The sequence below is a fragment of the Ambystoma mexicanum genome, chromosome 4p, assembly GCF_040938575.1.
Source record: "Ambystoma mexicanum isolate Mex_15411 chromosome 4p, UKY_AmexF1_1, whole genome shotgun sequence".
NCBI classification, from domain to species: domain Eukaryota; kingdom Metazoa; phylum Chordata; class Amphibia; order Caudata; family Ambystomatidae; genus Ambystoma; species Ambystoma mexicanum.
The window spans coordinates 1,278,642,537-1,278,665,420 of NC_090927.1; the positions used below are offsets into that span (position 1 = coordinate 1,278,642,537).

The window sequence follows — 22,884 nt, forward strand, 5'->3', positions numbered from 1 at the left end:
AGGGCGCAACGCTCGCAGTATCCCGGACCCAAGCGGGCGCGCAGAGCAATCCCGAAACCCAACAATACAACACCGCCTGCGGCTGCACCGGCAATCGCCTGCCATCACCCAACCCCCAGCAGGGCGCAACGCTCGCAAGGCGATTACAATACATAATCACAGACGATCCCACCTCCTACCCCTATTCACCTTATGCCGCGGCTTAAGAACGGCAAAAACCGGCGGGGGACCACACCACAAAAAGACTAAGAGGGACTTGGAGGAAGAATTGGCAGCATTGAAAGCGCTACTGGGGGCCACCCCCCCGGGCCCCACCGTCCCACCCAAGACCGTGCCACAGGCACCGCACCCGACCACGCCGACAATTCCGCAGCCCATCAAGGCGACAGTCCCAAAGGACTTAGGGCAACGCCCAACGGAAATACCGGCACCAGAGACACCGGCTCCCCGCAACACGGAAGCAAATGGTGAGTCGGAATTGGTGCGCACCATTACTCGGGTGGTAACCGGCTTACTTGAAAAAGCAGGCAGGTGTCCCCCCGCGGCAAACAACATTGGCACACCCGCAGCAGGGGTGAGCAACGTTTGGAGAGGCACAGGGGCGACAGGTGGAGCGACTAGAGAGAGGGCAACGGGCGTATCGTCAATGCCAGTACAAGGAGAGGCAGGCGCAGGGCCACCGGCTAAGCTACCGGCCGCCACAGGCGACGACTATTCATCTTGGTTACTGCCAGGAAGGGTAAAGAAGCAGATATGGGATGGGAAATTTATAGATTTATTGTCCCTATTGGAGCACGAAATGGAGGGGGAGGACACACTGCATGACATTGGGGGGAGGGAGACAGTCAAAGCCAGAAAGAGGGTGAGGCCGGCTAAAACTTTAGCCAACTGGCTGGCAGCGTTTAAAATCCTGGCCCAGACCATACACTTAAAAGATCCTTCCTTGAGCCCGGCACTGATGGGTTACAGGGCCTGCGTGATTCAAGAACACAACATACTGGGTGGCAACGAATGGTTCTTAAGGGACCAACGATTCCGCCTCAGGATGGCACATGACCCAGACTTAAAATGGGTACACAAATCAGTGGAGGATTGGCTGGGTTCTACCAGGGGCACCATTGAACAGGCAGATGGGTCCATAGTATTCACAGGAGGCCGGGGGAACCAGTTGGAGATCACACACGAAGGATTGATCCTGCCCGGGCCGGGAACAACCATGGGACCGGCTCTCAACAAAACAGGCCCTGGGGGGGGAAGTAGGGTCGAGGCATCCACTTGGGTTAATAACGGGGGAGCAACGCAAGCCGGCCGGCCAGGGGCGCCTTTATTACCATCAGCACTGACACAAGGGACGGCTAGAACGGGGGGCAGCGGGACACCGGCCCTGACAATAGGGAGGACCCAGCCATATTGCCGATTTTTCAATGAGGGGGGTCTCTGCAATTGGGGCCCGAGTTGCAAATTCCGACACGCTTGTTCACTGTGTGGGGTACAGGGACATGCAGCCCGGAGCTGCCGAGGTCGATTAGCGACCGATCCAACAAAACAAACGCGATAAGGCAGACAGGAGGGGAGGGGTGCCACGAAGGTGTAGAAGGGTGTATACTAGTACGTACTTTGCAGCTAATAATATCCTGTAACCTAACGATATGTACAAACTTGGCAGTTAATAATATCCTGTAACCTAACGATATGTTATCCATAAAAAAATTTTGTTTTCAAAGGTGACTGTGTGGATGGTACTTCTCAGATGGCAGGGGCAGGGACATGGACTCCCAAGGGACCGCTCAGACAAGGCGGCCACGGTAAAGAAATGCGGGATGGAACTAAAGGGGCCAGGGAAGGGAGGGGATCACGGAACGTACTAAATCACAAAGGGTTCTCACCGATAAAGGTAGAGAAGTTGTTGGCATGGCTATCACAATACCCCCACTCAGAAGAAAGGAACAGATTGGCCGAGGGTTTCACGATGGGTTTTCGTATTCCTTACAAGGGGGCCATCGGGTCAAGGTATGCGGAGAACGCCAAATCCATAAAAGATTGGCCTTCGGTGGTGAGGGACAAAATATTCAAAGAAATAGAACTAGGGAGGGTGGCGGGACCTTACACGAGCCCCCCGCTAGAAAACTTCATCATATCTCCGCTGGGGATCGTGCCAAAAAAGGACAAGGGCAAGTTTCGCCTCATACACAATTTATCATACCCAAAAGGGGGTTCGGTGAACGATGGTCTGGACGTGTCAGACTGTTCGGTTTCCTACGCATCTTTCGACCAAGCCGTCAGCCTTGCACGGATGGCGGGCAAGGGCGCTTTACTGGCTAAGGTAGACATAGAGGCCGCATTCCGCTTACTGCCGGTGCATCCAGACAGTTTCCATTTACTAGGTTTCCAGTTTGAAAATCAAGTCTTTGTGGATTTATGCATGCCAATGGGGTGCAGCATTTCGTGTGCATACTTTGAGGCATTCAGCTCATTCTTGGAGTGGGTTCTGGGAAAAATGGAGGGGAGGGGTGGGAAAACACATTACCTCGATGACTTCTTGTTTGTAGGAAGTCGGGGCACAAACATTTGCGCCTCGTTACTGGATACATTCATTACACTGGCACACCAGCTGGGGGTACCTCTGGCGGACGACAAAACCCAAGGGCCGTGCACCAAACTAACATACTTGGGGATAGAAATAGATACCGAGGAGGGAGCATGCCGCTTGCCACGAGACAAGATCGAGGAATTTATAGCGGACATTGACGCGGCACTTGCAAGCGACCGTGTCACTGTGAAGAACATTCAATCCCTGGTGGGGAAGTTCAATTTCGCTGCAAGGGTTATTCCGGCGGGTAGGGTGTTCGCCAGGCGATTGGCCATGGCCACAGGGGGATCCGTAACAGCATGGCACAAGGTGCGCATGGGGAAGGGCATGAAAGAGGACCTCCAAGTATGGCACACTTTCCTAAAGGATTTCAATGGGATATGCATATGGCAGACACCATGGACATCCAGCGCTCAGCTACAGCTGTTCACGGACGCAGCAGGGCGGGGAGGGTTCGGGGCCATATTGGGAAGGGAGTGGTGCAGGGGCGATTGGCCTAAACAGTGGAGTAGAAGGGGTTTGTGCACGAACATAACAGTATTGGAATTATTCCCGATCGTGGCGGCTTTACACATTTGGCAGGGCGAATTGACCAACAAGCGTTTGGTGATATGGTCGGATAACATGGCCGTCGTACAGGCGATCAATAACAACGCGGCAAGATGCCCAGCCACACTCTCGCTGCTGCGCAACCTAGTACGCAAATGCTTGTATATAAATGCAGCGATAAGCGCAAGGCACATTGAAGGAGTGACTAATACGGCGGCGGACGCCCTTTCTCGTTCGCAGATGGTTCGATTCCGGAAGGCACATCCGCTGGCGCATCACAACATGACACCCTTCAACGAGCAGCTGTGGCAACTAGTAAGCTGGAGCAAGGAATGCGTCAGTTAGCCACCCGAGCATTGGCAGGGAGCACTAGGGCACGTTACCGAAATAACTTTTCAACTTTCCTAAATTACACCAGACAATTGGGGGAGGTGAGCGGGGAGGCGAAGGTACACGGTTTTACGCTCCGGGCAAAAGAGGAAGGAAAATCCAGGTCATGGATGGCGGCGCACCTCAGCGCAGTGGCCTTCCATCATCAGCTGGAGGGTAAGGCCGACCCAACCAAAGGTTTTTTGGTCAGGTCTGCCCTGAAAGGCTGGGACAGGGATAGGGATACCCCACGAACAACACACGAGAGGAGACCCATTGAGTTCTATTTACTAAAGAGGTTAATGAGTGCTTTGGCAGACGTATGTTATTCGGGCCACGAGCATACCATGTTCAAGGCCTGCTTCGCCACGGCCTTTTTTGGCGCTCTACGGGTGAGCGAGCTGGTGGCGGCGGCGAAGGGCGATGGGGAGTACAAGGCGTTGTTAATAGGGGACATCACCATCAGGAGCGAGGTACTGCACATAAGGATTAGGGTATCAAAAACCGACCAGGGAGCCAAGGGCTGCCCCCTGGCCCTGGCTAGTTTAGGGCAAGACTCATTCTGTCCAGTAAAAAACATGGAACGGTACCTAGCGATAAGGAGGGAGGGACCAGGGTATTTATTCACTCACGCCAATGGCTCTCCCCTCACGCAGTTTCAGTTCCGACAGGTACTGGCTACTACACTACGCAGTATCGGGGAAAACCCAGCCCAATATTCAACACATTCTTTCCGCATAGGCGCGGCTACCACGGCCAGTAGGGAGGGTATGGGGGAGGAGGAAGTCAAGAAGCTGGGCCGGTGGGAGTCCGACAAATACAAGGTTTATGTACGCTTATAAACCAGCCTGCACGGGAAGGGGGGGGGAGGGGGGGGGAACAGAAGGAGGGGTACACGTGTTAATCACTGTCATGTTTCCTCCCAGATGCAGCACTGGTGTGGATCGTAGGACATTCCTTCGTGACTCGGGCAGCGGGTAGAGCGCGGACGGCACACAGGGATGGGAACCTGGGATTCCAGCAGACAAGGATACAGTGGCTGGGAAAGGCCGGCCTCCATTGCGACCAGCTGTGGGATATTCTAGTAGCGGCTTTACACATGCACGGTCACCCCGACGTGATACTGATTCACACGGGGGGGAACGATCTGGTTACAAAGGGACGCAAAGATTTATCCGCACAGTTAGGGCCCTGTTCACCAGAATTGGCAGGGAATTTAGGGGGGCTGAAACAATGTGGTCAGAAATCATCCCCAGAAAGGTATGGAGGGGGGCGGCTCGACACGGGGCGATCGAGGAATCGAGAAGAAAGATCAACGGGAAGATGGGGGGATTTCTAAAAAACAGAGGTATGGTCTGGGTAAGGCATCCCCTGTTAACTCTAAAAGTACCTGGGTATTTCGATTCTGACGGAACACACTTATCAGATGTTGGAACAGCGCTAATGTGCCTGGAATGGATAGAAGGGCTACGGAAAGTGGGTTGTGCATAAGGGCATGGAAAGCGGGGAGGAGGGAAAGGGGGTGGGGGGAACTCTCTGCCGCCGGCTGCCCGCAGAGAGTCTTGGAGGAGTTACAATGCGATCCCTGTAGAAAAGCGCTGTCCGGCCCATAGGGGAAGGCACAGCCAACAGATTAGATCATACGGTGCCCCCGGAGTACTAGACTCGGGGGAGGCCCTGGGAAAAGGGGAGGGTGATAGGGGTCTTGGAAACCATTCCAAACTCAAAAGAGAGGGTCGGGGGGGGGGGCAAAAGAACGAAGTCAAAACACAACTAAGGTATACAAGGGGAAGCCCTCCAGGGGGGGGAAGGAACTGGAGTAAGAGGGCCTCCGGTGGAGGCGGGGCTACAGAAGGAGGGACGGGGAGTCTCATTAGCACGGGACAATAGGCAGAAGGACATCGCAAGATGATGACCGTTTAGGCAGGGAGAAAGTGGTGGGGGGTCGGCACCGGAGGGCGGGGCCGGCCCGGTGTATGTATGTGATGTATTGGGCACTGTCGGTGGTGTCTGTATAGGAACTAACTTGCCAGGCGCCAAGGGGCGGCCTGCGGTAGATAGAAGGGGAACCGGGGGGGAAGCAAAGAGGGGAGGGGGCGGGAGGAGAGGCAAGTTGGGGCCTACGGAACAAAGTTAAGTGGTGTACGGCACGATACAGAGGGGGCAAGGGGCAATCAGCGACAACGGAGCACGGGGTAGAGAGAAGATAGACAGGGACGGGGTACCCCGGAGGCATCCTCGGGATGACGACGGGGAGGGGGGGGGGGGTGACCCTAGGTAACCTCACACGGAGTAGAAGAACCTGTGGTGTGGCGAATTACGGATCGTATGTAAGATAACTCCAAGACTTTATGCAAAAATAAAGCTGCTGTGGCATTAACTTTCCAACCGTACAATTGTCTCCGCCTATGATTGTTTGCGCCTGGAAGGGAGGTGGAAGGGGGAAGGCCGGCAAGAGGGGAATGGGGGGAGGTGGGGGGGGGCTGCGGTGCCGGCCTTACCCCACACCGGGACGACGGGAGGGAAGAGTGGTGAGTGCTGTGGGGCGGAGGCGAAGGGTGTTAGGCTGCCCCCGCTACGGCGGGCGAATGCGCGCGGGACGCGGCATGGCAGGCGCCGCCCCTTAGTGGGGGTTGCCGGGCCAGAGACCTTCCGCCCCTCCCCCCCCCCCCCACGCGGCACCCCCCTTCACGGGCGGTGTGCGGGGGCGGGGGGGGGGGGGGGAACTATCACTCACAAGGGGGGAGGGGGTGGGCGGGACGGAAGGGAAGCGGACGCCCGGAAGTGGCTGGGGGGCACACGGGGAGCGCTATAGGGGGAGGGGGTCGCCGGGGGGGGGGAACAGGAAGCCGGAGAGGGGTAGACCACTACAAAAGGGCAAGGATCGCCTCCAGAGCGATCTCGTCTCCTGGGTTCCTGTTCCCCCCCCTCACCACGACCAAGGACAAGAAGAAGCTTTCCCACCCGCCCTCCCGTTAGGAAGAAATGTGTTGTAACCAATGTCTTTCTTTTTCAGGTCGCCCGGCGGAGTTACAATGCGATCCCTGTAGAAAAGCGCTGTCCGGCCCATAGGGGAAGGCACAGCCAACAGATTAGATCATACGGTGCCCCCGGAGTACTAGACTCGGGGGAGGCCCTGGGAAAAGGGGAGGGTGATAGGGGTCTTGGAAACCATTCCAAACTCAAAAGAGAGGGTCGGGGGGGGGGGGCAAAAGAACGAAGTCAAAACACAACTAAGGTATACAAGGGGAAGCCCTCCAGGGGGGGGAAGGAACTGGAGTAAGAGGGCCTCCGGTGGAGGCGGGGCTACAGAAGGAGGGACGGGGAGTCTCATTAGCACGGGACAATAGGCAGAAGGACATCGCAAGATGATGACCGTTTAGGCAGGGAGAAAGTGGTGGGGGGTCGGCACCGGAGGGCGGGGCCGGCCCGGTGTATGTATGTGATGTATTGGGCACTGTCGGTGGTGTCTGTATAGGAACTAACTTGCCAGGCGCCAAGGGGCGGCCTGCGGTAGATAGAAGGGGAACCGGGGGGGAAGCAAAGAGGGGAGGGGGCGGGAGGAGAGGCAAGTTGGGGCCTACGGAACAAAGTTAAGTGGTGTACGGCACGATACAGAGGGGGCAAGGGGCAATCAGCGACAACGGAGCACGGGGTAGAGAGAAGATAGACAGGGACGGGGTACCCCGGAGGCATCCTCGGGATGACGACGGGGAGGGGGGGGGGGTGACCCTAGGTAACCTCACACGGAGTAGAAGAACCTGTGGTGTGGCGAATTACGGATCGTATGTAAGATAACTCCAAGACTTTATGCAAAAATAAAGCTGCTGTGGCATTAACTTTCCAACCGTACAATTGTCTCCGCCTATGATTGTTTGCGCCTGGAAGGGAGGTGGAAGGGGGAAGGCCGGCAAGAGGGGAATGGGGGGAGGTGGGGGGGGGGGCTGCGGTGCCGGCCTTACCCCACACCGGGACGACGGGAGGGAAGAGTGGTGAGTGCTGTGGGGCGGAGGCGAAGGGTGTTAGGCTGCCCCCGCTACGGTGTGGGGTTTTAGATTGGTTCCTGCTACGGTGGTCCTATGGGCAGGGTTAACGTGAAGTTGTAAGCTACTAGCCAGGCATAAAAAGTCTTACCCCATTTCTTACTCTCTAAAAACGTCACTTGACAATGGCTAATGGCGAGGGCACATTTCGAGGCCTGCTATGGGGGGCATGTAGAGCGAGATTTCTTCAGAGATTCAGACTCCCATGTTATAAAAATGTGACATTTGACTTTTTGTGGCATGAATAAGATGGGATAATTTATTTTAAAAAATGTTGGTTTTGAGCACGCCTGACTCTAAGATTGCAGGTTACTTACTGGACTGACATAAAACACGGAGTTAGAAAAGTGTAATATAAAATACTTTGCCTCAGAAAGCTGGAAACAAATCTGTGAAACACATTTGGATCTATTTTGAGTGTGTTGTGAACGGCATGGAAGGGACTACTTGTGTACACTTCGTGTAAGCAGTCCTCGTGTCATTTGTTTTATTTTCAGGGACGGTTTTAATTTCCCATCGAAAACTGGGAGGCCATTTGTTTCCGTTCAAAATGAACGACCATTTATGAAAACAATCGTCAATGCTGCATTCAATGTGCAGGCAGTGCAGATGCCATTTACATGACGGCCAGTGTATTCTGAATGGTTTTAGCCATGTGCGAAAACCAAACTGAAATCCGTTCGGATTCCAGCCTCTCTGCCCTCATGAAACTGTTTTTTCTTTCCCTGAATGTCTGATGGATACGATGGTAATTGTATGCACCACCCCAGCTCTATGCCAGTAAGTTATGCACCATTTACCCCTCCACCCGCATCACAGTATGTAACGCCCTTTGTCTGCAAAGAAACAAGATAGTAAATCCTTGTTCTGGTTGTTGGAAGAAGTAGTTGACTCTTTGATGTAACATGTTCTCTTTCAGGTACCTCTTGCTTTCTACAATGTTGCTGTCTACTTCTCTGAAGAAGAGTGGAAGGTTTTGCACGAATGGCAGCGGGAACTTTACAGAAACGTGATGAAGGAAATTCACAAAGCTTTGATATTTCTAGGTAAAATTACACTGTCTGATCTTTTCTAAAAAATGTACAATGATGGCCATGATTCTCAGTCGCAAAATGGGAATATTCCAAATGAACTGGGGCACCAAGCACAGCTGCTGATGAGGATTCATCAGGACATTAGTTAACCCCCCTAACCTCCTTTTATGGCACTATCTGTAAATCGTTTTTTCATTTGTCTTCATCCATATGGCTTGCAGTTTTGGACAAGCCGAATTACCTTAGTTGACTTTGTGTGGTGGGGTTTTCTTTACATTTAAGCTTGTCGTGCAGCTAGTTAAGTAGGATGATCTTCCTTCCCGGTATCTAATGTTTGTTAGCTGTTACGTTCATCGATTTACCGTAGCTGCTTATTTTGCTTTACACTCCAGTCAAATTATGCTCATAAAAGGCCAAACCCAGACATTTGAAATTTGACCCCTGGGAAAATCTGAAGGGCAACCGCCCTCCCTGTATGTCTCAAAGAAAATCCCCCAAAATCTGGTTGTGAGTTTTTTTCTGCCATTTTGAAAAAGATCGACATTTTGGACTTTTGGTACACTTTCATAAATGTAGTCATTGTGCCCATACTACTGAACTTAAAGGTATATTCTAAAGATTCTCTTGAAAAAAGGCTTTTATACAAATATAACAAAAATTACATTTTACTCTGAAGTAATTTCTGTTTTATTTTGGAGGGGTTGTGTAATTCTGATATTTGTCTTATTTTAAGTATTATGGAACCATTATTATGCTGTTCTTAATATTAGCTCCTCAAGCTGTCGGGCGTTCCCTGCCTATACCAATCATAGACAATCTGAATTCATGCTTAAGGTCAAAGTGTGCCTCAAGAGGTTGTAAACTGGATGGAGTATTGCACTTGGTGAGTGGCATTTTATAGTCTCCTACTGCCAAAAGCCCATTGATAGGCTTATCCCGCTAGCAGGTCCCTTGAGGGCTGCAGGCGTGCTCTCCCTCACAGTGACATGGCAGCGAACAAAAGGGTTACTTCTGAATTAGGTTGCCTAATGATATTCCCTGCGAACTAGGGATTTGGCGACCCAGATTCATTGGAGCACTTGGAATACCTGCAAGTGCGCACACTAAGGAACGAAAACCCTGGCCATGTGAAGAGCCGTCCCATTTCATTTCATTTTTAGCCAAGGGGACAAAGTAGTTGGACTGTCCTTTGAATTTGGCACACGGCGCATCTCTCGTTTTAACTTTGTGCTAAAACATTTGAATCCTGACCCTATTTGTTATTTAGGAATTTTATTCGTCATCATCAATTTTTAAGTTCACCTCTAAGCACTGCCTGTTGAACTTTGCACAGGATGCCTTTCTTATTTTAACTTTTGCTGAAGCAAGTTCAATCCTGATCATATGAATTAGGAACTCATGAGTTTTACCTATTATTATTATTATTATTATTATTATTATTATTATTATTATTATTATTATTAATTTGAAGTCTTTTATATTTTAACGAGTTGTAATTTGGATTTTTTTATATTGAAATTGTACTTCATAAGGGAATTTAATTTTGTGTGTGGCATAGGGGTGCTAACTATGGTGAAACACAAGGCAACCGCTAGCCACCTTGCCACACACGGTTCGAAGAAAGTCGGAAAGGCTAAAGATAATTCCCCTCTGATGGAGAAAACAGTGGTATCAGACGGTGTGCCTGGGGCCCTGCTGGGCTGGAAAAGGGGGAACTTCGGACTCCCACCTACAAAAAGTAATTTGCCTAGATGAGGAGATCATGGTGGCTGAGCTGGCAATTCTCTCCACAGGTAGACGGGTTACCCTGCGCAAATCTGCCCCTGTATGTACACAAGGGTCAACAAATATAGCTGAGGGGGAGGGGGCCAACCCCAGCCCTATGACGATCACTAGGATGATCCCTGGTTTGCTGCCCAGCCTGGACGGGGTACCCACTGCCCAAACACTGATTACAGCAATGGGTGCCCAGGAACAGGCCGATCAGCACAATGATTCCCGGGAGGATTCACGCCCTTTCCCTACCTTAGGGCTAATGGAACTATTAAGTACCCAAGGAGGGGACGGGGGGGGCCAAATAACGACTCATTGTCACTGGTTATGAATTTCTTGATGACTTTTAAAGAAACATCATGAACACTGTGTTGATTTTGGATGACCAGGTGAGGTCATTAAAAAAAGAGGTATAGGCACTGGGTAACAAGGTCAAGCCAGGTCTGACCGGTAACTGCCCCGGGAGGAGGACTGACCAGAGAGAAGCCGTGGAAAGAAATGCTGGATCATATGGGGAACAGGTCAGGGGTAACGGACATGTGGTTCCTATGGAGATACATTACGATGTAGGCCATCCTCCAAGTCAACATACGCCCTCTCAGATGTTAGAGCGTTCCCAGCCATTACCCCCGTGCTTGAAACCCCTAAGTATTCCAAATGGGGAACAAATAATAATCAGAAGAACTGCGGCACAGGCACAGGATAAGGCAGACCCATAGCGATATGCCCTGCAGTTGCCCCCAGAAGCATTACCATTAGTGGGCGTAATATTAAACGTACTCACTTTAGGAACAGTGTGCTCCAAAATCTCTGGGCCCCTGATTAATAAATCAGCCCAGTGGGTTAACTCGCATATTGAGGGAGATTTTATAGATCCCTGCATGATTATAATGGCCCGTAGAACACCATCGGTGGGTACCAAGAACAAGTCAATAGCTGGTGACTGTGTGGTCCTAACCTTTAAAAATGTACAGGTGACCAAGTATTTGGTCGAGTCCAATCTGGGAACTTCCAGCCATAATCACAGGGCTTGGTGTGTGCCGTTAAACTTCTTCTACACTGAAGATAGGGAGAAACGAGGGGTAATATCTAGGGCCATGAGCCTTGTCCATCTAAATAGACCCAGAGGCCCCGGCTGGACACCGCACCAAGTGGCCCAATCTTCATCTTCATCTTCATACGGTGTGACTCAAAGCAAAAGGGGGTGACTGAACTGGTTGGTAGAGTACCTGACCTAGCACTATCTCAGAACCAATTTGCCTGTCTCACTGACATGGACCATATAGAATGATGCCAGTTCCCAGGAGTTGCTCCTGGGCAGCCACAAAAGGTGGTGCCTAATGCTGCCTACGGCACCCCACATGTGGAATCTATGGAAAAAATCCTGTCATTATTGTCATGGAATGTGGCTGGAATAAAAACTAGATTAGCTTGTACAGAGTCACAAAGGATACTCACTCAGCGAGATAGACATTGTTTTATTCCAAGAAACAAGGTCTCGGGATGAAATTAGTGTTGATGGCTTTGTCTCATACCAGCGGGTGGCAGAGAAAAATAAGAGAGGTAGAAGTTATGGGGGGTTGTGCATCTTGGTCAAAACACACTTGGAGAGTGTGCAGGTGGTCCTGACAAATCCTGTGCCCTTCATCCGGGTGGTCAAAATTCGTAGATCATGCAAAGTGGACCTAGTTGTAGTGAATTTCTACAATAGTTCCCACATGCAATATGGGAAAAATAGTTTGGGCATTCTAGCCCTTACGCTGGAGGAACTCTCTACAAGGTTCTCTCTGGGGAATGTGTGCTGGATACTTGGGGGAGATTTTAATGCAAAACTGCGGGGTGGGCTGGTAGACAACCTATATGACACCTCAGAAGACGCTGTGGCTGGGATACCTCTGCCCACCATGATGGATACTAAACTTTGTGTGGAAAGTTTGCGCCTTTGGCACCATCGCTATGAGTGGGGATTACGGACTACAAATGGGCGGTTGGATGAGGATATGCCTGGCAGAGTTACTTTCTCCACAGCATTAGGCAGTTCCACAATAGATTACTTCTGTGTTAGTGCACTGAGGACTTATAAGGGGGTTTGACGTACTGCTCGATATTTGTAGTGATCATTTTCCCATCAAACTGTGGACTAAGTCAGTTGTAGAGAGGGATATGTCCAGCCACGCATATCCACTGGAAGTATCACTAGACACCTCCAGGCGTAGGCTCAAATGGAGGGATGATAGGAAAGAGGAACTACTAAAAAAGGCAGTAGTGTCAAGTTTGGGCGAACTTGAAACTCTGCTGTCGGGGAACCTGGAGAGCAGGGACATACTGGAGGAGTTCGGAAGTATGCTTGTGGCTCTCTCTGGTGTTTTCCTGCGCTACGGGCAAACAAGGAGGAAAGAGTAGAGGGGTTGTTTCGATTCTGGCTGTTCCAACTCCAGGAAGAACTTATTGGAGGTCCTGAGCAGTAACAATGCATCTAAAACCACCACTAGGAGCGCCAGATCATGCTATAAGAAAGCTCTGACTATCAGGAAAAGAGAAATAGAGGAATAAGCATGGGTAACCTGGGTGGTAGCAGCAAGTGAGAATGATTCAAAATTATTCTTGGAAATTGACCGGAAGGGCCCTCATTATAAATTCACTATGGAGACCCCAACTTATGATATCTTAGACAAGGCCTGGCTGGAACATTTTTCCCCACTCTACAGTGTGGGGAGGAGGGTGGTGGGAGACGCACCAGTAGAAAGGGGAAGACCAGAGTGCAGTGATGAGATGGGCTGCCAGCGATGTAATCGAGCTCCGGGGCCCGATAATATCCTGGCAGACCTATTTGTTATGGAGCCAGACCTTTGGGCACCAGTGCTAACCCAAGGATTTAAAGCTATATATGCGGGGGGCAATTTCACCCTCATGGTCCATGTCAGTAATCCATAATCCAGCCTATCTATAAGAAGGGATCCCGGGCTTCACCTGCTTCCTATAGACCCATTTCACTTTTGGACTCAATCTTCAAAATATTGGGCAGGGCTATATTGGCCCAACTGGAGGACTGGGTTGCAAGTAGTGCTGTCCAGTTTATTTATTTTTAAATGTTTTTATTAGCATTTATGTATATGTACAATAAAACATCAAGAGCATGGTGAGGGTGAGTCACCTAAAGTATAACATATATGCAATTTGAGCTTGATAAGAATAAGCAACTAACAAACAACAAAAGTAACACTAACTGTCCGCATGTCCTCCGAGGTGTGGGGCTCTTCGCTTTATATCCGGACCCTTGTCTCAGGTCGGTGGGATCTGGCCAATCATACTGGGGCGTAGTGTGGAGGGGAGTGTGGGTTTGATATTGCAGTTTCTCGGTCGAACTTACTTGAAGGTCCAGGGGGGGCAGAGTCAAGGGGGCTTGAGGCTCGTTGAAAAGATCAAGTCTCTCAGGAGGGACTTCCAGGCCTCCAGCGCGGTTCTTGGGTCTTCTCCGCCTCGGTTAATCCCCTCCTCCCACGCCTTGGTTTCGGCTTCTGTTCATCTTAGCATCTCCTTGATCCAGGGTTCATATCTGGGGCCAGTCGGGGATTTCCAGGCCATGGCAATCGTTCTCTTCGTGAGTGCGCAAGCAATGTCCATAAACTTCACCAGGTGTTTGATTTTACTCAGCCTGGGGTGGGTACCCAGGAGGCATTCCTTGGGTGTCCATTCGTATATCTCCAACCCAGCCCTCCTACAGGTCTGTTCGACGGCGGACCAGAGTCTCTGTGTTTTAGGACAGGTCCAGAACATATGGATCATGTCGGCATGGTCGGCAGTGCACCATGGGCAGGTTGGGGCCACCTTGTCGGAGAATGTGGCTATTCTGTGTGGGGTCATGTAAGTCCTGTAGAGGATGTTGAGCTGAATTAGCCTGAACCTCGCATTCCGGGATATCTCCTTCGGGTATGATAGGGCCCTCGACCACTCTCCTTCTGTGATTTCAGTCCTTAAATCAGACTCCCATCTCTCTTTCAGGCGTGCGCTTCTTGGGTTGGGCCTATCATTTATTTGGGTGTACAACCTCGACGTCGGTTTCCAGCCGTCACCGACACCATACAATTCCCGCACAAGAGGGTGTGTGTCCGGCTCCTCAGGCCATTCATTCCACTTTTCTTTGGCAACCTGTCTCACCTTCTGGTACCATAGGAATTGTCCTGGGGCGAGTCCGTCTGTCTGTTGCAGTGATTCAAAGTCTCTAAACTGCCCATCGCTAAACATGTCTCCCCATGAGTAGAGGCCGTAGTGCTCCCATCTCCTCATTGCCGATAAGTCGCTGTTGGTTTTGCACACGTCTGCCAAGATGGGAATCTCAGGTGCGTATAAGTCCCGTAGCCCCAGCATAGCGGTGGTTTTTGTCCATACCTGTCGCCCCAGCTGTGCAATCATAGGTGGGTCATGAGGCCCAACCTGCTTGTTCCATATTAGCTCCTTGGGGTGCATGGGTGAGGTTAGTTGGCGCAGGAGATTCGTCTCTGCCGAAGGATCGTCACATAGCCATTTTGCGATATGAGTCAGTTGTGCCGCCAGGTAATACCTCTGAAAGTCGGGAAGCTGGACGCCGCCCTCGGCATGGGGGAGCGTAAGGATGTTCAGTGTGAGCTTGTGCCTGGCTCGGCCCCAGATAAAATCTCTTAGTAGGGATTCTAGCTTCCTGAAGAAGGGTGGTGGAATATAGTATGTTATGTTTGTGAAGTAGTAAAGAAATCTGGGCAATATTATAATTTTGGATATTGCCACCCTACCCATCATTGAGAGCGGCAGTTTCGACCAGAATTTGATAGATCTGCGTACTCCGGACATGGCCACCTCCGTATTGCAGTCATGGGTAGAGGCCGGCGTATGCTTAATGGTGAGGCCCAGGTAACGGAACGCCTCCACCCGCCATTGAATCCCAATCACAGGGAGTTTGTCAGTGTTCCTGCCTCTGAGTCCGGCCAAAGGAAAGGAGCATGATTTCTGGCGGCTAAATTTTATCCCAGAGTATCTTGCGAAGTTGTCTAGGATATCCAGGGCTGTAGGGGCGTTTTCCTGGGGGTCTCGTAGGTACAGGAGGACGTCATCGGCATACAGGGAGATGATATGGTCTGTTCCGCCCAAGCTAATACCGGCAACAAAAAGCTGATTCCTGAAATAAATCGCCACCGGTTCCAGACCCAGGATGTATAACATTGGTGAGAGGGGGCATCCCTGCCTGGTTCCTCTTTGGATGGGCCACGCCTCCGATATCATGCCACCAGTCTTCACTCTCGCAACTGGATCATTGTAGAGCACCTCAACCCAACGAACAAATTGGTCGCCAAGCCCAAATTCCCTCAGGGTCTCGATCAGCCACTCCCAGAAGATCGAATCGAAAGCCTTGATGGCATCCAGTGACAGCACAGCCAGGTCTTCGGTGGATTCGGCCGTATGTGCTATCACATGCTGAAGTCTTTGCAGATTGGCCGTGGTGTTACGTCCCGGAACGAAGCCAGTTTGGTCTTCATGTACCAAGGTTCCTATTACTCTCGAGAGCCTTTTTGCCAAAATGGTTGTTAGTATTTTGCTGTCATAGTTCAGGAGCGCTATTGGGCGGTATGAGTCGCAGTTTTCAGGTGGTTTGCCAGGCTTAAGCAGTGGGACTATAAGGGTCTCTCTCATGCTACTCGGTAACATTCCAGTTTCGAATGCCTCCGCGTAGACTTCTTGTAGTATGGGGGATAGGAGCTCCTCATACGCCTTATAAAACTCCGGAGTAAGGCCGTCTGTTCCGGGGGTTTTGCTCGTGGAGAGGGATCTGATCGCCTCGGATATGTCCTCGGGCGTGATAGGCTCCCCCAGCATGTCTCTCTGCTCCTGATTCAGTCTGGGTAGGCCGACTTCCTCCAAGGTGTCCTTAATATCCGCCTTGGGTATACGGTTGGTGTGGGAGTATAGTTCGGCATAGTAGTCAGAGAAGGTGTCGTTTATAGCTTGCTGTGTCCTGTGGGCTGTGCCCCCGCTGTCCTTGATCAAAGTTATTGCCGTCCTTGGGTGTTCTTTTCTGCATAGCCAGGCAAGTATCCTACCCGGTTTGTCCGCTTCGTTGTGTGCCTTCGCGGATCGTGTGGAAAAGTCGAACTTCGAGAGTCTCTCCCATGCGGTTTTGCAGTCTTCTCTAACCTCCCTCAGCCTGGCTTCCGTCTCTATCGTTGGGGGGAGTGTACTCTCAAGGTGCTTAATCTTTGCCTCCTCTGACTCCAGTACCTGTCTCAATTGCCTCCTGATCCCGCCTGCTTCGGCGATTACCTCTCCCCTCGTCACCACCTTCATTGCTTCCCAAAGTGTACTCCACTTGTCTACTGAGCCCTTATTGAAGTCAATATATTCCTCAAGCTTCTCAGCTAGGGTTTCCTTGAATGCGGGATCGGTCAAGGCCTCTGTTGGCATGCGCCACATCGGGATAGGGGGCCTAGGGCCTCTCAGACAGAGTTGCATTACTAGTGGAGAGTGGTCCGATATCGATCTACCCAGGTAGGACGCAGATTCAGCTTGTGAAGTTAGCTCATTGTCTATGAAGAGATAGTCTATCCTGGTGTGGAGGTTGTGGGGGGCCGAGTAGAACGAGTAGGATCTATCGACTAGGTGCAGGTCCCACCAGATGTCGGTCATGTGTAGTGTTGGGTGTGCGCGGTGAGGTAGACCTGTCCATTGCAACATCCATGACACAGTTGAAGTCCCGTCCCCATATTACAGTATGGTCTCTATGGAGCATGATTCTGGCGCATAGCTTCCTAAGGTGGGAGGGAATGCCATGTTGGGGGAAATATGAGTTCACTATGCATAGCCGAATGTTTTCCAGCATGCCCCACATTATCAGGTATCTTCCTTCGTTGTCTCTTTCTACGCCCAGTTGTTGAAAGGGGGTATCCGGGCTTACCCATGTATACACTCCCCGTGCATATTTCGAGTAGGATGAGCCATGTCCCTGGCCGCCCCAGTATTTCGTTAGTTTGTCCCCAAGATCCGTGGGGAGATGCGTTTCCTGTAGTAGGGCGAAGGATACTTTCTTTCTCTTCAGGTAGGAGTGTATCCGGTTTCTACAAAGGTAGGACCCCATTCCCCTGACGTTCCACGTGATCACCTTAGGTTTCGATGCCATTGTGCGTCGACTTCAGATATCCGCAGGGAAACCCCCACCTTTCCGAGGGTTGATCGTATGTTGTCTCGGGCCATGACCTGTCCAGACCGTGGGGGACGATCTGTTGCGGTGTTTAGTTTAGGGTTCATTTTGGAGACGGTAAGAGTTCTCGGAGGCGGGAGAGTTAGAACAACAACAACTTGAAAAAAACAACTGTAACTGGTGCACCCAGCTCCTGTCACAACGGTGCAGTGCTCGGGTGCTCTCGCGCTGTCTGTCCCCATCCGGGTGTCTAGCGCGAGTATGTATGTGCTGGCAACTGGCCCGCACTGGTCCCTCGCGGGAACAGGGTCCTTAAACGCGCATGGGGAGTCCGATGGGCCGCGCAATCTTTTAGCGTACTCTTTTTGTAGTTTTGCTTCAAGTGGGTCGGGGCTCTTTGACCATTTAGGGTGTATTAGGGTGGGGTAGGGGGGCGGGTGCCCCGGTCAGGGCATCCGTGTCATCCCTGGCTGTCTTCAATATGCTGTCCGAGGGAAGAGTCAGCGGGGACCTCGGCCAGGTTGTTATGTTCCATCCACATAGTGGCCGCCGCTGGAGTTTCCAGGAACACTGCCCTTCCCTTAAAAAGCACTTTCAGTCTGGAGGGGTAGAGCAGCATATATTTCAGATTCAAATTCCTCAGTCTAGCCTTGATTGGTACGAAAGAGTTCCTAGCTTTCTGAACCGACTGAGTGTAATCCGGGTATATAGTGATTTTAGAGTTGCCCCGCTCTATTACTCCACCTTCTCGTGAGAATTTCAGGATTACCTCCCGGTCCCGGAAATTGAGAACCTTCGCAATGATGGGGTGAGGGTAGGAGCCTGGGGGGGGGTTTCTTCTGGAGGGACCGGTGAGCCCTCTCTATGGCGAAGCCCTGGGAGAGATTTGCCACCCCGATTTCCTGTTGGATTAAGGATTCCACAAAGGCCGTCGGGTCCGTAGTCTCTGTCCCCTCCGGTACACCCAGTATCCTGATGTTGTTGCGCCTGGCGCGGCCTTCCGCCTCCTCGGACCTCGCCTCCAGAAGGGACACCTTGTTTTTGAGAGTTGTAACCTCCGACTTTAGGACAGCCGTGTCTTCGGACCTGTCCTTCTGGGAAGATTCAATGGCGGTGACACGTTCCGTCAGGTTGCGGGCATCCTGTCTTATTAGTTGGATGTCGGCTTTGACTTCGCCTATCTTCGATTCTATGGATGATCTTAGGGCGGCGATCGCATCCAGTACCTGATTGTGCCTGGTGTCTTCCTCCGAGCTGGCTCGCGGTGCTGGGCCTGCCGGTGTGGTCTGGGAGGCGGGCTGAGACTTAGATGTGACGAAAGGGTCCATGGTGGCATTTTTGGCCTTATTTCTTGAGGCCGCCATGGTGGAGTTTCTTGGCTTCGATAGGAGAAGGCCGAACGCGGCCGCGGTATGGGAGTCCGCCCGGGTGAGCAGCCGCGGCCCCCAGTTGGCGGCGAGTGGGCAGCCGCCCCTCAGGCCGGGGCTCTGGCAAGTGGGCCTCAGAGTCTGTGGAGCCGATAGTGTCTAATCCGCGGGGGCGCCGGGTCTGGGCGCGAAGCGGAGGGCCTCCGTGATGCTGTCCCTCGATCCTGGTAGAAGTCTGTGGGGCCTCGTTCCGAGGGATGGCATGGGCCCCTGGGTGGCGGCAGTCAGCAGAGGGAACAAGCGGTCAGCCAGGCGGGTGTCCCGGTCTCCACGAGCCCCCCGAAGTCAATGACGTGATGCGGCCGCCATCTTGGAAACTTCCCTCGGGAGGTAGGGGGGAGCCGGGCCGGGTCGATTCTACGGGTGCCCAGGCTCCGATTTCCGTCGGGAAAAGGTGCCACACACGGGTAATCGCCTTATGAACAGCTGCACCGTTGAGAGGACGGCACAGCAGCACTCGTAATGCCCGAAAAAGGATCCGACTGCGCGGCCCGCCCGGAGCTCAAGGAAGCGCCGTCCTCACTCCATGCGCGTCAGGCCACGCCTGCCGTAGTGCTGTCCAGTTAGGCTTTAGACCAGGGCTATGGACAGCAGAACAGACACTTATGGCCTAATTCACAGAGTGTTTTCCTACAGGGTTTTGCCATTATAACATGCTTCTGTGAATTAGGCCCTTAATGTCTATCTGGTACTGGCTCATTCGTTCTGAGGGAGGATCCCATATACTTGGCATTCATGGACCTGAGCACAGTTTTTGACAAAGTCAACCGTGTAAAGCTGTGGGACATGCTCAGGTCCATGGATTGCCCGGGTGCACTGGTGGACCTTATGGCGAGGTTGCATGTTAATACTGAAGCCTGTGTGAGGAGCGGTGTTGGTGGCCGCTGCACAAGCTCCTTCAAAGTCGAATTGGGGGTGCGCCAGGGATGTGTGCTGGCGCCCCTCCTATTCTGTTTTTATATAAATATAAACGGTCTTTACAAGCACCTACTAGGGTCTTCCCCTGATGTCCCAAACCTGGGTGCCTGGCCCCTACCAGTCCTGGTGTATGCGGACGATTCAGTTCTGATGGCCTGTACACCATGGGCTCTGCAGGCTCTTATAACGGAATATGCCGCCTTCATGGGGGGCCTGGACTTGGTGGTAAACGCAGCCAAGTCGGCGATGATGTCTTGCTGGAAGGGGAGACGAAGGATCAATTTCAGGGCCAGGCACTGTTCAACCATTGTTATCCCCAGGGTGGACCCCTTCGATTATTTGGGTGTTAGATTTTCCGCCAACATGGGTGTTATGGCCTACGTTAATAAACAAGCTCTGCAGTTTAAGCAGGCTCTGGGTGGGGTCTCTAGGGCAATGTCCTTCTTCAAAGCAAAACCGATAGCCCCCTTGCTCTAGCTGTACATGGGGAAAAGCAGCTTCGGTAGCTACATTTGGGATGGAGCTGTGGGGGTATTCTGGTGTCAATGCGATCCAGACCTAGGAGAACCAATTTATGAAAAATCTGTTGGGGCTGCCAAGTTCGGCTCCTAACTTTGGAGCTTTGATGGAATTGGGCTGCACACCAATCAGTGAAATGATTTCCCTGCAGCCAGTATTACACTGTCTCAGGTTATGGGCTAATGGTAGCGTGACACTCACCCATGAACTGATTACCTTCTTGATAGTCAAGGACCCGGGGCCAAGATCCCGTGGTTGGCTCATATCAGGTAACAGCTAGGTGGATAAATTGCTGTTTGTTTTCATGAGTCTGTACACCTGGATAGAGAAAGCAGAGAAATTATGAAGCCAATGAATCGAGGCCTGATAACTATCATGTTCAGCATTACCTATTATGGGCAGAATTTCCTAGGGATAGGATCCTCGTGTCAAGGGCGAGGTTTAACTGCATCCCCCTAAAGACTGTGGTGGCAGCATGGGCCAGGGGAGTCCAGATAGATCTTGCCCAATTTGCAAAGCTTCATTTGGGGACCTGGCACATTTGATTTTGTTTTGTCCTGCATATGCTAAGGCAAGAAACCTGCTCATACGACCACTACTTAAGGAATTGGGTGTCGTGCAGTATAGGACTACCCCTAACCTATCTCCAATGTGCAAGCTCACCTCAAGTGGGCTGGTCGTTACTTTCGTACTTAAAACTATCACTTTGTCATAGGAAATGACTGCTTGATATATTGCCCTGACCAAGAATTGTTTTTTAATACACTGATTAAGTAATTTTACTGATTACCGTCTCTGCTCATTGTTTCCGTTGTGGTGTTAAAATGACATGTTTTTATGATGTCATAACTGTATGTATTTTGTAATGGTTTTATGGATTGTTTTTTATATGCAAATCCGAATAAACTTGATGATGAATATTATCATGAAAATGTTGAATAGTTCTGTCTGAAACCTTGTTTCATTCTCACTAAAGATGTCACCTTTATCGACAGTTTGAGAGTGTGTAATAGTACATTAAATCTCCAAGACTGTTGACTCCCAGCCTCTTCCGGATCTAACAACTCGCCTAAAGGTGAAAGTAGGCTTAAACCAAACGTGGGCACACTGCGACATTGTGGATTCAGTATATAATTATGGTGAACATTATGTGTTTGTTTATGCAAGCTGAGTGTTGTGGTGACTGGAAGCTACATCTCTACAATGTACAACAGATTTTACTCCAATACATTTTTCCTTTTTTCCTTTTGTATTACATGATTTTTAGTCAATTGATCCTAAACAGGCTGTGGTCCTGTGATCCGTGGGTGGAACGCAATGCCGCTTAACTCTGACAAGTTTATACACTTTGAGACTACTATAGTGATTAACTGGCAGAGTATAAAAAACATAATAATAGTGATAGAGTGGAGATTGATGCTTTGTATATGTGTATTGTGGGTACATGAGGGGCTTGAGATGTGCTCACACTATTGTAAGGATATTGTGGGCATGGTTCCCTAGAGTCATCCCAATGAGTGGGCCATTTCCTTGACACTTTTTATGAAGGCAGGCTGCCCAAAGGCAGAGGACAACAAGGACCTATTCATGCGTGTTGCTTATGTGGAAAATAATTGAAGCAGGTACAAAGGGTAAGCAAAGAAGGATGAGATAAGGAAGGAAACATTCCAGAGGCTAATAGTTCTGACATTGTAAAGATGTTTAAGGTCAGACATTGTAACAGTCCAAAGGTCAGAACCTCCTCACACCACACACCATGTGGAACCAGTACCAGCCCCAGGTCACACCCAGCTGCACAAGGCACTCCTGTACTGAAGCACAACAAAAGAACAGAAATGAGAATGGCCGCTCCTATCAGAAGGGATCGCTGCTTTGCACGTTTGTCAGTACCTTCCATACCTGAAACCTAATGACTGTGAGGCTGTGAGGCAGGACCACAATAGCAAAAATAGCAAGACCCGAAAGGGGTAAATCACAATATATAAACATTTAAAACAGAGTATACATTGGAATGAGTACACAATTCAATGAGCATGGCACATGGAATTAAAAGATATAGGTAGATCACCCTATCCCTATATTGGGGCATCCTGACCAAGCTAGATATAACCATTGAGCAGCTACTAATGCACTCAAAGAAGAACACTGGTGGACTTGCCCACTGTCATGGCATGTCGTGGTCCACCCGATTCCCTCACCGCTCCTTTCAGAAAGGGGAGCAAGATTGCATATAAACTCTTTTCTACCAATGTTTCACTTTGTCACCAAATGGATGTCTTTAATAGTGCTTTATATTCCATAGATTCCATTGCAGCTGCAGGAGAGAGATTCTTCCTGGCCATGCAGGGCTTTAAGAGGCAACAACGTGTTGACATAGCAAGTAATTACATTTATCTGAAGGCCATGACCAAGCAGAAAGTCAAACGTAGCTTCGACCTACTGTCACTGCCACTGTAGGCACTTAATTGCATTGGTTGTGGAAATTATATCTTTGGAT

At 50.8% G+C, this 22,884-nt stretch overlaps 1 protein-coding gene across 3 annotated transcripts in view; it reads left to right on the forward strand.

Annotated features, from left to right (window-relative positions):
• The window catches only part of LOC138453801 (zinc finger protein 2-like), a 292,098-nt gene that overhangs the window by 64,693 nt on the left and 204,521 nt on the right, over positions 1 to 22,884 (forward strand). For all 3 annotated transcript variants that reach the window (XM_069606970.1, XM_069606969.1, XM_069606971.1), the window contains exon 2: positions 8,471 to 8,597. In XM_069606970.1, the coding sequence (XP_069463071.1) occupies positions 8,471 to 8,597 (127 nt within the window). The remainder of the gene's footprint in view (positions 1 to 8,470; positions 8,598 to 22,884) is intronic.